Raw genomic sequence first — 16,013 nt, forward strand, 5'->3', positions numbered from 1 at the left:
CAATGACTCTAAAATATTGAACAACTAGACATTCCTATGTCCATGATATTAAACAAAGACAAAGACAAAAAGGTGGGGGGGGGGGGGGGGAAGGTTCACTTGCCAGCACTGGAGATGACTGTTAAGACAACTCCTTACTCTGGAAAGTGGTAATTAAAAGAAAAGGTACATTAACCCCCATCTTTTGGAACTTAAATTTAATCCTAGAAAAATAGAAAATAAATGAGAAAAACACCATTCTGTAAATTCCAATAACATTTAACTGTTTTAAACAAGGATCATCAATTGATGCTAAAAGGCAAAAGATAGATGAGGAAAGGTGTATTTGCTCCTTTCAAATTATTCATCCCAGGAAATTACTTCCTAACTGTAGAGGGGAAAAATGCACCTTTACTAAGGAAACATTTATTACCACTTTAACCAAATGAAAAACCCCCATCAGTAACATGGGACATTCTGATAATGTGTCTCCTGATGTGATAGCATACAAGTATTATACCTATGGAACAGTTTAAGCCAAAAAAGTTTAACCTAAATCCTAACCTTTCGTCCTAACTTTCCACTTACAGTAAAAGGGCACAGAGGAGCAAGTTGAAAATCATGATGAAACAATCAGACAGATTCAGAACTGGACTCATTCTTCACGACAACTGGTTTAGTTATAAATGAATCTTCGGAACTGTATGATATGTGAATTTTATCTCAATAAAGCTGTTTAAAAAAAAAGAATTTCCTGGACAGTATGGGTATTAGCACCTTCAAATCATCACCCCCAAACAAACAAAAACTAGATGGAGATGAAGACAGGCAGACTGCTCTGTAAAACAAACACATGGACAAGTGTCAACAATTTTAGAACCTAGGTGATAGAAATACTGGTCTTTCATACTTTCTTCCTGTTCAAAAATTCCTATAAAGTAACGGGGGAAAAAAACCAAGGATTCTAAAATTTCTATTAGGCAAGCATGATTAAATACAGGATGCATTTGATATCCAATAAATTTTAATTAAGTCCTTGATAAAAGAATAGAAAGACAATTCTAACAGTGAACTTATAAAGAATTCCTTAAATGACTTTAATGAGTTTGTTTCATGATTCTGAAATGTTTTACTATGGTAATATTTTATCTTCCTTAACAGTTTTGAGAAATGAGATTCAAAAATTTATCAGTCTCCACGCGCTGCTACACCTCCAATGAAGGGGCTGTGAGACCCAGGGAAACTCAGACTGCAAGCCACCTCTCTCACCATTCTCCTTTGAGCCTCAGAGGGTGACACTGTGGCTCATTAGCCAGCCCCACCTCTTCTAGCTCAGAGGTGAGAGAAGGGAAACCCAGTTTTCAGTTCTGCTTCTCATGAAGGATCTTTTTAAGTAGCAGGCCCAAATGGCTGATAGTGATTTTGGAGCAATGTGGATTGGGTTTTAATCCAGATTCCACCAACTACTATCAATGTGACCTGGGGCAAGTCACTTAGTATTTCTGATTTGGGGTTTCTCACCTCTAAAATGAGAATTCTAGTATTTCTTAAAATGGTAAAATATAAAAACACCTCTCAGAGTATCTGGCACAAAGCAAACACTAGCAAGGCCCCTCCCAGTCCCTCTACCACCATTCCTACTTACTAACGCCCCGAGTCGTCATGTATATGCACAGAATCCCCAACTAGGGACATCTGGAATCTTCTAAAGATGTTTCTACACACTATCACAAAGATGAGAACATTCAAATATTGTAGTATGAAAGCAACCATTTAGAAACCAAACTTTCCTTAGTAAGTAAAATCTTGTAAGTAACAGAGTTAGCTTAAGCATAGCTTAAAATGGGGAAGAGAAAGTGGACAAATTTCTAGGTCCTCAAAATCTAGGTTCATTATTGTGTGACAATTTGCATCACTAGGCTAGATGCACCTAAAATGAGAATTTTCCAAATCTAAGCGTAATTTTTATTAAATTATTGGATATTTTTTGGATTATCCAGTAATTCATAAATAGTAACAGGTTCTTTTCAAATTGGTTTCCAACTTTAGATTCATCTTTGACTACTATCTGTTAGGAAAAATAGAACTAAATATAAGGAACACAAAATAAAAATAACTGCAAACATTTATAGAGCACTGTGCCAAGCACTGTTCTAAGTACTTTACCTGTACTAACTCCCTTGACTCTTACAGTTATCTCTGTGAGGTGGTTATTGCTACCAGAATGATTATCTTAAACACTAAGAAACCTGAGGCACGGTGTGGGTAAGTAACCCAAATGCAGTAAATGGCAGACCAAGCGTTTTCAACCTAGGCAGTCTGGTTCCAGAATCTGTGGCCTTTTCTAACTATATAATATTTCATACATCCCCCATCAACATTCTCATCTGCCCACAACTCAAACAAGAAAGACCAACCAACTCATATTCTTTCAATTTTTAAAAATGCACCACCTAAGTGTAAGCATGCAGTATAAGACTCTGCGAACAAAAAAAAAAAGCCTGAGCCTCACTGATGAAAATCCTATACACACATACACTTCAGCAACTTCAAATAGAACATTTCTTCAGATAGAGCCAGGAGACCTATGGCACCATCAGTAATTATTTTAACAGTAACTAAGATTTCTACAGAAGCTCCGTAATTAGTTCTTATGCTTCCCTTATACCCGTATTTCCCCCATGTCAAAATGGTGTATGCACCACAGTGCCAAACATAAGTTTGCTTTGATTACAACTGCTGTCCAAATCCGAAACCACGCGACATTAAAGCTAAACAGCCTATTTTAAAAGGAGTTGAGAAACGGACTTTAAGCTGTTCCCATCAATAGCAATGTGTAGAATCATGCTCATTCTCATTTCAAACTTTGGAGTCTCTCTTTTGTCTAAACTCTAATCTATTTAGGCCTTTTCAGTAAACAAACATTAAGCTGAATTATTTACAAAGTTAGAATTCCACACATTCCAGCCAGAGCCGCTTTTATGTGAGAGTAAAACACTGTTGGCGTGCAATGCAGGGGCAATTTAAGGACAGTATCGTTCTCTACCCCGTTGCCTGCCTTCCATTTCCCCAACACCAGCTAAAAACTAAATCCTGAAAACTGCCAGGGGACCACCTAGGGAGCTGTGTGCGGAGTCCCTCCATTCCTAGGTTTCCTTCTTCAGGAGCAGGAATTCAGTAGGTTTCTGAACCCTACGGAACATACAGTTTTAACAGAAGACAGCAGTGCAGAGTCTAGGTCTAAGTTACTAACATACCAAAGAAGCCACGTATTTCAAAAGTATGTCCACCACTAAATACCCAGCTATAAAGGAATTGTGTGATGGCCATTAATGAAAAAATATATGAGAAACAAAGCCCCCTAACTTACCTCTATGTTTGACATTTCAAGTAAGTGCTCATTATCACAAAAATCAGGAAAAAAAAATATACCTTTCTCCCCCAGTAACTTGTTCTCCTGGGGATTTTTCACTGAAATTTGTTGTCCAGCAATCACTAAGAAAATTACTTTCTAACAGAAACTAGCTAACATTTTCCCTTACTACAAAATTATTATTGTGGCTTCATTATAACCGAAGGTGAATGTGATACACTGGCAATTTCAAATCAATGAAAACTGTGCAAGTCTGTAATTCAAGAGTTTGCGTAACATATAGTCAATGCTTTCCTAACAGCAGTTAATATAGTCTCTTTTGAGATTCAGATTTAAAATGCATCATATGCATCATATTTGCTTCAGTCCCACCTTTAAGGAAACAGACTCTTAAATTCCAAGAAGTTTGACTGGATTTAGTCAACTTTTCAAGAAAAGAGCAAAAGGAATAACCACAACTTTGGAAAGTAAGGGGAAAAAATAATGGCTCTACATTAAATCCTGATTATTCAACATATCGGGAAAATATATCTCTCTACGTGTTCTGAATGGGGTAAGGAAAGAACTATTCCTGAGGGATTAAAACTGAAATTTTTTATGAGAACCTTTCTTATATAAAATATAAATTGTTGTTGCTTCCTTAAACAAAGTGTCCTAAATACAATTTAATCTTTTTAAAAACCACTCAGGGTCAACATCACAGAATCCGTCAATGTGCCTTCTTACATGTTGGTATGTAGCCGATATGGGCCTTCCATTTATTTGGCCCAGGAGTGGGATTTACAGGTTCTGGATTATAGAATTCTCTCCAAATAACTGAAAATTAGTTCTTTAAACTTAGAAACATTTAAATTTAATTACGTGAAAAAAACTCTAAAATACACTATGCACCTTTCCTGACTAGGTAAACAAGTAAATTGTTTTAGGGCCCTACAAAGACATACAGGACTCATGAACTTCGGCAACAAGGGGCTTCATACACACTGCTATTCTGGGAGCCCGCTCCTCTGTGTCATGTCTCCTGCACTGACCAAGTGCCTCACCCCACACTTGCTGTGTTTAACCTGCTCTTTACGGTCATTCTCATTTCTGATTACAACTTCATCTTATACAAGTCTTCATCTCTCGAGGAGAGGTAGGTGAAATAGGAGATGGGGATTAAGAAGTGCACTTGTGATGAGCACTGGGTGATGTATAGATGTGCTGAATCACTATACTGTACACCTGAAGCTAATATCATACTGTAGTTTAACTATACTGGGATATAAAATAAAATAAGCCTTTATCTCCCAAACATGTTCCACCTTTTACAGTTTCAATTTTGTGAAAGCTGTCACCATTTCTGCATCTCCCAAGCTGTAAACCTCGCAGTCATCACAATTCCCCTCTCTCCGACCCCTCCGAGTCGTATCAGTTCCAAATCAAATCAATCTATACCTTAAAACTACCTCTCCAACCTGGTTCTTCTTTTCCATCAATCCCCACCCCCCCACACCTTAGTTCAGGTTTTCCCCTCTTGCTTTATGGCAACAGCCTCCCACTGGTTGGTCTTCTGATAGCCTCTCCGACCTTCAGCCTTCTTTTCATTAAAAATAATCAAATCTGATCATGTCACTTACCTGATGAAAAATTACAACTGGCTCCCAAATGCCTAAGGAGTAAGGTCCAAATGCCTTAACAGAAAACTGAAGACTTAAAAATGTGAGCCAAACCTACTTCCTCAGGATCCCTTTTGCCAGACTCCCACCCATCAGCAAACACCCGATATCCCAACCTCTATGAAAGAAGAAAAAGGAAAGGAAATTATAAAGGATGCGAAAAATTGAGAACTGGTAGGCTTTCTTCCCCTATGCACAATGACTGTCCATTGCTTTCCCTTGGATTACTACTTGTGAAAATGCCTACTTACTATGACTTCATTCTCTGACACTTATTTCATTTTTTTAAGTGTTTTCAAAGATTCTATTTCAAAATAGGCTAGTTTCAATAGCACTGAACACTTTTTCTAATTTATGACCTTCTTCATGAAATATTTTAGCTTGAAGGTAAACATTTCAACAGAAATGCCACTCAGAAAGGGTCCTTCTTTTCCTGTTTATCATCAGAATTCATATTATAAAATGAAAATGCTTCTTTAGATACTCAAAGCACCTTTACCCACAGACTGGGTTAGTCCAGTGAATGAACAAGTGCCTTCACTATGTTTGCTTCATGACTTTTTAAAACTAAAGCTAAGTGTCTTGTATTCTCCTGAAGCACATTCCTCTTGAGAGTCATGTTTTCTATGAACATCCTCCCATCATAATTTTTCCAACCTCACTACCTTCTAATTTCATAAGCAACATACCATCTATACTACCTGGAACACTTGCTTAAACAATTGTCAAGTGGTTTCTCTTTTTGTTTCCATATGAAATATTTAGTGGACTGCTTTATTCCCAAGAACCAAACCTCTACTGAATTTAACATTTAATACTTTAACCCAAATTTCTATTTTTTGGATAAGAATCACTCTTTTCTTAGGCTTTCTCACTTCCACTAACAGCATTCTTTGTCATGGCCCTATTTCACAAAAATATACATAAAATAAAAAAACAAAAATTAACTAAGTCTCTAATATTGATTTAACAAGACTTATTGTGACATGACATGTTCGTGAATTGAGAAAACAATGGGCATTATTGAGAAGTAGATATTGGGCAGTGAACTCACAAATAAATGACTTACTTCTGCACATAAGCTTTGCAATATAAGGAATTTAAAAGAAAAAAACAGATCGTTAAATTTGTGAATGACAGAGGTATAATTTGTACATTTATTAAAGTGATGTACATCCACTGTACAAATGACCTGATTTCCCATGATGAAAGAGATGTGCAACTGCTGTTAAGAAAAAAAGTTAACCCTTACCTATGTAACAGAAGAAACAGCTCATTTTTTAATGGACAAAAATACTTAGAATACTACTCCCCCTAAGTTCTAGTGAAGGCTTTTTGATTTACAAATATTAGCTATTATCTCTTCTGAAATGAGCCCATCAAGTACTTTTTTGTTTTTGTTTTACTTTGCAGTATTTGGGTTCAGCTCCAAAAAATAAAGTATAGTAATTAATGATTCAAATGTAATTTAACATATCAGTCTGACAAATACTTACGTCTTTTCAAAAATCTCTTGCCCTAAAAATGATCTTTAAAAAGCAATTATACCTTTTTTGCCTCTAAGGAAGGGTTTCCCAACTACTTTACTCCAGAAATAATGATTGCATACAATAAAATTAAGACAAAACAGATAAAAAAAATTCTAAGGGCAACAATATTATCCAAGTCAGCAGAATCAGAAAGTTAAAAATACTTTGATAAACAGCTAATGATGTGAAAGGCAGTCTTTGGAACATACAAAAACTTTGCTCCAATCCAGGCACCAAAAGCCTTTGAAGAAGATTATGGTTTTTAAATGGAACCAGCAGACTTTGAACAGCTGAAATTGTAGCTCACAAAAATAGTAAATACAGAAATATAAAATGAAATAAATCAAATATAGATATGTAGGGCACAATATATATGACCCTTAAAACAGACTTAGAAATCATAGCTACGTGTTGTATAAAGAAACGATTTAGTAATTCTGCTTATCTATGAGATTAAAAATAAATCAACATACTAGACAAATTTTTAAAAGATCATGTACTCCCTTTTCTTCTTTACTTTCTAAGAAACAATGTTAATCACAGATATGCCAGAACATGAATCTAAATATCTAAAGATCCTTAAAGGATAGAGATGATCACAAAGCTGGTTTCCAAGAAGACACAAATCCAGATAAATACAGGAGGGGCGTATATCTGCTTTCAGTGGACATATTCCTCTTTATAAGGCTAAAATTTTAGAAAAATGTTTATAAACAAGTATTTTTTTAAATAATCCACTTCAAAACATTAAAAATGTCCACTTTCAAATACTTAAAGATTGACTGTTTGTGAAATACCTTATAATTAAAGACTCCCAATAATTCCATTAAAGCAATAAGAAGTTACAATACGATTAACCTTATTGCTTTTAAAATAAAAAGGAAGTCTTCCAATTAAACAGCAGACATGCATTTATCTCTAATTCTTATGGAAAGCCCACTGAAATTAAAAGTATCAAAAGTTAAAAACAAGGGTGCCTGGGTGGCTCAGATGGTTAAGCATCTGCCTTCGGCTCAGGTCATGATCCCAGGGTCCTGGGATCGAGTCCGCATTGGGCTCCTTGCTCAGCCGGGAGTCTGCTTCTCCCTCTCCCTCTGCCTCTCCCCCTGCTTGTTCTCTCTCTGTCTCTCTCGCAAATGAATAAATAAAATCTTTAAAAAAAAAAAAAAAGTTAAAAACAAACAAGGAAAAAATCAGATGGGAAAATAACTACAGATACAATATGCCAACAAGTTTGGGGAGATAAATGAACACTGGATAAAGCAGTGAAAACCAATTGGAGAGAAGGAAAGCTAATGTTTACGTGAGAAACTGGGTCTATGCTCAGGAACTGGAGGCAAGGGGGGAGGTGGACGTGAGGGGTGGGATAAAAATACAGATTGGCTGACAGTCTGTGTAAGAAGCACGTAGACTTTTAATTTCCCTTTCTGGCTTATGGAGTCAGGTGACAGACATTACCATGGACACTAGTTTAGTCTCTGAAGACATTAAACCAGAAAAGTCTTGAACTCAGGAACGCTGATTAATACATAGAGACTGTATTGAGTAAGCCTACATACTGAACACTGTTTGACTTGTAGCCATATCACCCCAACCTCTGCCTCTGTGGCTACTTTGCCTTTCCACTTCTGTCGAATCTCCCCTGTGCGTCTCTTGTGAGGATACTGAACACTGGATTTAGAACCCACCCAGATAATCCGGGATAATCTCTTCACCTCAAAATCCTTAAGTTAATTATATCTGCAAAGACCCCTTCTCTAACTAAGGTACATTTTATAGGTTCTAGGAATTAGAACACAAACTCAGGATTTTAGGGGTCACTGTTCCATCTACTACATGTAATTCAGCCAACAAATCAACTAAAAATGAAGATATCCTATACCCTTTTCCAGAGAGCAACTGGTAAATGTGACCTTATCAAAATGAGAATGAAAGCCAAGAGATAATAAGACAGTCCAAGAAACAGAGGCTACTGCAAAGGGAAGAAGCAAAGGGAATTCCCAGGACAGTGATAAAGCAAAGTCTAAGTGCATACCAGGGTAAAGAATCACCAGTCTAGATTGTAGCACGATGACCGCGGAGAAAACAGTACTGAGAAGGGTTTAAAAAAAAAGCAACTGTTACCTCTAGGAAAACAAAAACTGTAAGGAAGCTAAGTTGAAGAATAAAGAAGTATTATCTTACATTGCTTTGTTCAGGAGTAAATGATGTTTACACTGAATACTAATTTAGCTAAAAGCATTAATATGCTTACATTGGAAGGACACAGTATGGGAGGTATGGCAGCAAAGGAAAGAATGACTATTCTTTGTCTTCCATAAAAGGTATCTAATATTGATTAAAAAAATAGTCTAAATATTATTTAAGATACAGAGGTAAATACCACAACAAAGATCTAAGAACTGAAAATGGTTACCTTGGAAGGGAGCATAGCAAGGGGCAGAGAGGGATGGGGAAGAGTACTGGCAATTTTTTTTAGTCACAAGTTCCCTTTTGAAACCATGCTCCTATTGCTTTGAAAATAAAATGCATTTAATGCCAAAAAAAAGAAAAGAAAAGGTTCTCAGAAAAGTATCTTGTTCAGGATTATGACATAGTTAAGAAATATCTGTCACAATGCCTTAAAACTTCTTATATCTTGCAGGAGTACAGAAATTCTTGAAAACGGGCTCTTAAAAATAAATTTCCAAGTTCTGAGTGTTCCTAAGGAATAAAAAAACAAAAACAAAAAAGAGCCGTTAGTTTTATATTAAGAAAGCTGGATAAAATTGTAGTAATATAAACTAAAGGTTGGATCCATTATATGAACATACATTAGGGGTGCTTTTGGTTGTGTCTCGTTTTTGTTTTTGAACATAAGACATTAATGTCGCAACTACAAATAACAGGTGTAACGGGGTAAAGGAGCTGAAGACATAATGAAGGTATCTCCAGATTGGAATCCCGATAGACAGCTGCCAGTGGATCCAGTTCGTATGTGGATGGACTCTAATTGTAAAGATTTCATAATATTAGGAATACAGGATAAAAAGGCTGTGTTCTGACCCTTTATGCCCAGGAAAGGGACAAGAATTTCCCTAAAGCTCTTCTCTCTGATTGTCTGAGAGGGAAGGAGCATGGAAAAGGTGTGCAATGGTGCTAGGAAAAGGTAAAATATGAGAAAAAGAGAAAATTTTATTTTTGTACTTAATTACTATCCTTCTCTATCCATTTCATTAATCTTTTTTTTTTTAAAGATTTTATTTATTTATTTGAGAGAGAGAGCAAGCACATGAGAGGGGGGAGGGTCAGAGGGAGAAGCAGACTCCCCGCCGAGCAGGGAGCCCGATGCGGGACTCGATCCAGGGACGCCAGGATCATGACCTGAGCCGAAGGCAGTCGCTTAACCAACTGAGCCACCCAGGCGCCCCATTTCATTAATCTATGTCTCATTTCTGAATCACGTTTTGGCATACTACTCCCAACTTTCCCTTCCCTCCTTCTCTTCAACTGCTTTAAAAGTCCACCTAGTCCCAGTAACTTACACCAGTTTACTGATCTATGTCCTAAACGAATATGACAGTCACATCATAATCCCCCCACAAATAGGGCAGCCACTTAATCTATCTCTTATTGTACCTAATGTAACTGATGATAACGTGCAGTCTAGACATACTAATTTAGAATTTTTTAATCTTACTTATTTAATTGAAGTCATCTATCTGAATTACAAGACTCTTTTAAAAGATACAAGGATAGCACCAGGTACAACTAGGCAGATATTTCTGACATTAATAACTGACCCAATTACAAATATTATAGTACTTTTATATTATTCAGATGCGAAATCAAGTCCAATAAAAAAAGAGTCTGGTGGTTTTTCTATATATATGAAATCAAAGTGAAAGCAACGTTTTTAAAAGAAATGTAGCAAGATGTTGTTAAGTATGGGGTAAGAAGTTCTAGAAACAAATTACTTTTAGAGCGAAGCCACTTCGGTTTGACAGTGAAGTAGAAAAAAAGAAAGTCAAGGGCAAAAGTGCAAACGGTAAGAAAAAAAGGCAACAATGGTACTGGAAAGAACCCTTCATATATTTTCATAACTCATGAAAAAAATAATACCAAAGCAAAAACAAATGCTTCTATTAAAGTCGTCCTGAAATGAATAGAAAAAAGAAAAAAGTAAGTCTTGCTTTTTCCATCTTCCTACTAACTCTCTCATTTAATGCTGCTAGATCTTTCTCCAATTTTTAGAGTAAAATGTCCCTCATGAGAACACAGCAGGTTAGATTTTTTAACTAAAAAGTAATGACCCCCAAACATAGTATTCATGTGTTTATAATTAATTCTAACACTTTAAAATAGCTGCACCAGTGAGCAGCAGTATTATGTAGATAATTAAAAAATAATTTGAGGGGGCACCTGGGTGGCTCAGTCAGTTAAGCATCTGCCTTTGGCTCAGGTCATGATCCCAGAGTTCTGGGATCGAGCCCCGCATTGGGCTCCCTTTGGGTGGGGAGCCCGCTTTTCCCTCTCTTCCCTGCTCGTGCTCTCTCTGTCGCCATCTCTCTCTCTCAAATAAATAAATAAAATCTTTGAATAAATAAATAAATAAATAAATAAATAACAATTTGGGTCCTTTAATATGCAAGAGATAGACAAAGTTAAGTAGCTTAGAAACCTTTTGTCAAATTTAGGTAAAATGGCAACTCAATCAAAGAACTCGAAAAATACTTCAGCTCTAGGTTAGCATGAAATTCCTAAATGCTCTTCTTGCCAGAGTTTCAACTGGCAAACCAAAAGACAAACAAAAAACTTACAACAGAGACTCCTGATTGAAGTACTTTTTGTTGGCAATAGAAATTAAGCCATCAAACACACCAGTACTGTACTTTAATTAAAAAACAAAACCAAACAGCCCTTTTGAGAATAAAGCACATTTCAAAACCTTTTACCTGGTACCTTTAGAAAGGCAACTACTGGAGTCCACAGGTCAAAAGGACTGCAGAAGCAAAGTGATCATGCCAAAGATCATGAAGAGTATTTATACTCTTCATCTTCCAACTAGTCAAACATCACCAAGCAAGCTCATGCAAGAATGACCTTCCATTATGTTCCCCAAAGCTCTGATGCTTCACATTTTAGAAGTTATATGCCATCACAATTACCTCTGTGGGTCAAAGTCGCAAACTGAAGCTGTCTCCCTCACTTAGGTTTCTAGTCTCCAAAATGCACAAAAGGCAGGATTTCAGATGGGAGAGACCTAGTATCTCTAAAAGATTTACCCGAATCCATTGGTTCCTGAGTTCTAACAGCAGGGGTATGTATGTCACCTATAACTGGCAACTTCCATACTGAATAAATCATCATGAAACTTAAGAATACAAATTTTTAAATTTATAGTGTGCTTTTTCACCCCAAAACTTTATTTTAAGAACTAAAAGTCTGATGCACTGAATCCTATATAAAAGTCTCACCTGTTTGGCTTTCAAGTTCTTTCCAGTCGAACTTTTCTCACTTGTACTTGCATCCATCCCTCTCAGAACACTGATGAAATCTTTCTTGGAAACAGTCGATATCAACTTAGCACGTTTTCTGATAGAGCTTCCAGCTTCTTTAACCTTTTCATCAACGTTCTTTTGGTGCTTCTGAACAGCATTAAATAACTGTACCACACCTCTATAGAATATAAAATGACCAGAATAACACAGTTAAGTAACAGTTACACTAGGATACAAACTGTGAGGATAAGAACAATGTAGTTTTACTGCTTAGGAAAGAGGCAAGCATTTAATAGGCACTCAAATGAAAAGAGTTGAATCGAAAAAATGAATATACATTTCAATGAATGAATACAAATTTCTGACTAGAAAATAAATATATGTGGACTGATCATGTGATTTTTCTTTTCAGTTTTCATCTTTCTAAATCAACTTTTGTGCAATTAGAACTAAAAAGTACCTTTTTTTTTTTAAGATTTTATTTATTGGACAGAAACACAGCAAGAGAGGGAACACAAGCAGGGGGAGTGGGAGAGGGAGCAGCAGGCTTCCCGCAGTAATTGAAGACATCACAATGCAATGGAAAGAGAACAGCCTCTACAGTTAGCTGTCTAACCATTTGACCCTAGGAAAGGTTTTCTAGATTTCAATTTCATCTATAAATGGAAATAATACTCAAGTAGCTTAAAAAGTATTGTTATATTATCTGCAACTCCTATGATATAAAACTAATTTTTAAAAAAATTATTTCTTTATTTGACAGAGAGAGCGTGTGCAAGCACAAGCCGGGGGAGCAGCAGACAGAGGGCGAAGCAGGCTCCCCACCGAGGGGGCAGCCCGATATGGGGCTCTCAATCCCAGGACCCTGGGGTCATGACCCAAGCCAAAGGCAGACACCTAACTGACTGAGCCACCCAGGCGCCCCAATATAAAACGAATTTTAAAATCCTATTTTAAAATGAAATACTTATTTAAATATTTTGGTCTATAGTTAAGTTCATTCCAAGAAGAATTCTGAAGATTAAGACCTGCAGTGTACATCACAGTAGCCATGAGCCACATGTAGCTAGTGAGCCATGAAATGTGGCTGGCTAGTCCAAATTGCAATATGCTCCAAGTTTAAAATACAGACTGAATATATTGAAGATTTAATATGAAAAAAGAGAATTTTAAAATCTCATTGGTAATTGTTTTATACTGATTATATGATAAAATAAAAAATAATTTGAATATTTTAGGCTCAATAAAACACATTAGTACAATTAATTTTATCTTTTTTTTTTTTTTTTACTGTATTCAATGTGGCTACAAAAAAGTTTTACATTATATATGTAGCTCCCATTATATTTCTACTGGACAATACTGATATAAACCATTACTATCCTTCCCAGCTCTAAAATTCTATCACTGGGAGAGGCACTCTGCCATGGACCCTGAGTATCCCTGCACATTCTTGCTAGGTTTTTCAAGGATGCAAGGCCCTGACTGTTCTTTACACAGGTCATTTCTGAGAGTTGAGTTTGTAGGATGCAACCTTGAGAGATGAGGTAACATCTCCCCCCAGGCAAAGAGCAGGCTTGCTACCATTCACCAAAAAAGCAATAGATTCCCAAGTAGAGTGTTCTTCTGTAACACAACCCACTGCATGCTCAAGCATCCATACGGGGCACCTGTGTTACCACTGAGGGAATAAGGGAACCAGTGGAAATGTGACGCTATGGCTACTGCTTTGCCAAGAGTAATAAAGTCCTTTGTCTCTGACCCAAAAGTCTCTTGTCTTCTGGCAGTATCCAGGAAACTAACAGACTAGCTTATTAGCTTATACGGAGGGTAAAATTCCATACCCTTCAGAGCAGGGCTGGGACCAAAGTGACGAAAGGGAGGTGCCTCAGGTATAAAATTTAAGGAGGCACTTACTCTCATGCACCAACCATGTACTTTTCTAAATTCTTTATATGTTTTTAATTTATTTAATTCTCAGAGAAATCCTGCAGGGTAGATATAATATTCTGCTGTTTTTATATGTAAATAAACTGAAACGGAAAAATTAGGTAGCATGCCCAAGGACACACACGTAATAAGTCAGTGCTGGGATTTGAACCTAGCAGTCTGGCTCTATGTATCTCACTATAGAACACCCATATGGATTAAAAAATGACCCAAATAATGTATGTAACTAGAAAATAAAAAATAATTCCACTAAGCAGAACTGCTATATTCTTGAAGTAGCAGCTCAAATGTTCTCTCCTCTGTGAAATCTTCCCCAACTCCCCTGACAATCTCCTGCTTTAAGTTCCCAACACACAGGACGTACCTCTAATCTCAAAGAGACTGTAATTCCTACCGGTGAGTAGGCAAGGACCACCTGGCAGCCACCAGATTCTATTTATCTTTGGACACAGAGGGCATCAAATAAACATTTGGTGCCAATGATAAAAAAAAAAAAAAAAAGTGCAGGGACGCCTGGGTGGCTCAGTTGGTTAAGCGACTGCCTTCGGCTCAGGTCATGATCCTGGAGTCCCGGGATCGAGTCCCGCATTGGGCTCCCTGCTCGGCAGGGAGTCTGCTTCTCCCTCTCCCACTCCCTGTTTGTGTTCCCTCTCTCGCTGTGTCTTTCTCTGTCAAATAAATAAATAAAATCTTTAAAAAAAAAAAAAATGCAGAGTGAAAGGACAGCATAAAGCTACTGTAATGCAAAACTGGTTATGTCCTAAGTACAATGTAAGATAACAAAAATAATCTATTGCCATAAACTCAGACAACCATGATAAGAGAAATGCATGTCTAATTACACTGTTTTCCTGACTACAGAAACAATATGGTTTGCAGTAGGTTCAAACCAAATATACACTGAGGATGTTATATTCTTGCCTCCTGAGATCTGTAAAATCTTTGGTTGAATTCAGGATTAAATAGGCAGGTTTTGATATAAATCACTTGGCTCTGAGAAGGCAGAGTTTAAGAATCAGGTCAAGTCAGAAATGGATCATTATCAAAGCTTTAATATACTTATTTTTTAAAGGGCAAAAACAATCTTACCTTGTTGCAATTCTCTGAAGATTTCTCTCTGTTTCTTTGTCTTTGACAACATCTGGCTTTACTCTGCACATCATTTCCCATTCCCGCTTCTTATCAAGCTGTGTTATAAATATTGTTATGTGAAAGAATATTAGGCATTTTTGAAAGTGCAGCATACTTTGATATGATACTCTGTGAAAGGACAAAGGTAATAAATCATTCTGGCTTAGTTTGTCACAGGGACTGAAAAAACCCCACACTTTTAGGGGTTCAGCTCAGGAGGCCTGTGGTTTAGCACTCAGCATGTCATGTGAGAAGCACAAAGTGAGTTTCCGTCAGGCTCTCTGACAGCAGGGGCCTGGAGGGCTGCCAGGATACTGAGGCAGGCAGGACAAGGTAAGGTGTGAGAGAGCCACATGCTGGCCTGCCACCACATCAGAGGTAAGCATCAGGAAGATCCCAAACTACTGTCTGTAATAACCACAAGTTTAAACTGTTTATTTTTCAGAAACTGTCTTTCTCAGCAGTCAGAATATTAAAAATTTGTATCCGCTTTTAAAATCATAGCATTGTATCCAATAGTACTCTGGTCCTAGGCACCTGACTTGACACACCAATACACCGCATCAGTATATACTGCTGTCTCAGGCCAAAATATCACCTAAGATCAAATATACTGAATATGATGAACTGATCGCCAGGAAGCTAGTGAGCATCAAAGGCAGTAATAAGAATCAGTGGGGAAAAAAAAAAATCACCTTTTATCTATTCCTTTTCTGCATCCATCTAATCTCTTATTTTTGTATTAATGAAAATGTTTAATCACAGTAAAATCAAATTCCTGCTCACTATAAAGATTAGCCTGATTCCTTTCTAAAAAGAATAGACTCCTCCCCAAATCAGATAATTTACTTTGTAAATTAGTGATAGTGATGAAATTCACTATCAGATTATGCCAGAAATTTAGAAATCTTAC

The 16,013-nt window shown here is 36.8% G+C and overlaps 1 protein-coding gene across 1 annotated transcript in view; it reads right to left on the bottom strand.

Moving 5' to 3' along the window:
- RRP15 (ribosomal RNA processing 15 homolog) overlaps positions 1 to 16,013 on the bottom strand; it is a 40,584-nt gene that overhangs the window by 10,470 nt on the left and 14,101 nt on the right. The window contains exons 3-4 of the mRNA XM_021698437.1: positions 15,059 to 15,156; positions 11,996 to 12,197 (exon numbers count right to left, since the gene is read on the bottom strand). Of these exons, the coding sequence (XP_021554112.1) occupies positions 11,996 to 12,197; positions 15,059 to 15,156 (300 nt within the window). The remainder of the gene's footprint in view (positions 1 to 11,995; positions 12,198 to 15,058; positions 15,157 to 16,013) is intronic.

The sequence above is a fragment of the Neomonachus schauinslandi genome, chromosome 6 (assembly GCF_002201575.2).
Source record: "Neomonachus schauinslandi chromosome 6, ASM220157v2, whole genome shotgun sequence".
Lineage (NCBI taxonomy): Eukaryota > Metazoa > Chordata > Mammalia > Carnivora > Phocidae > Neomonachus > Neomonachus schauinslandi.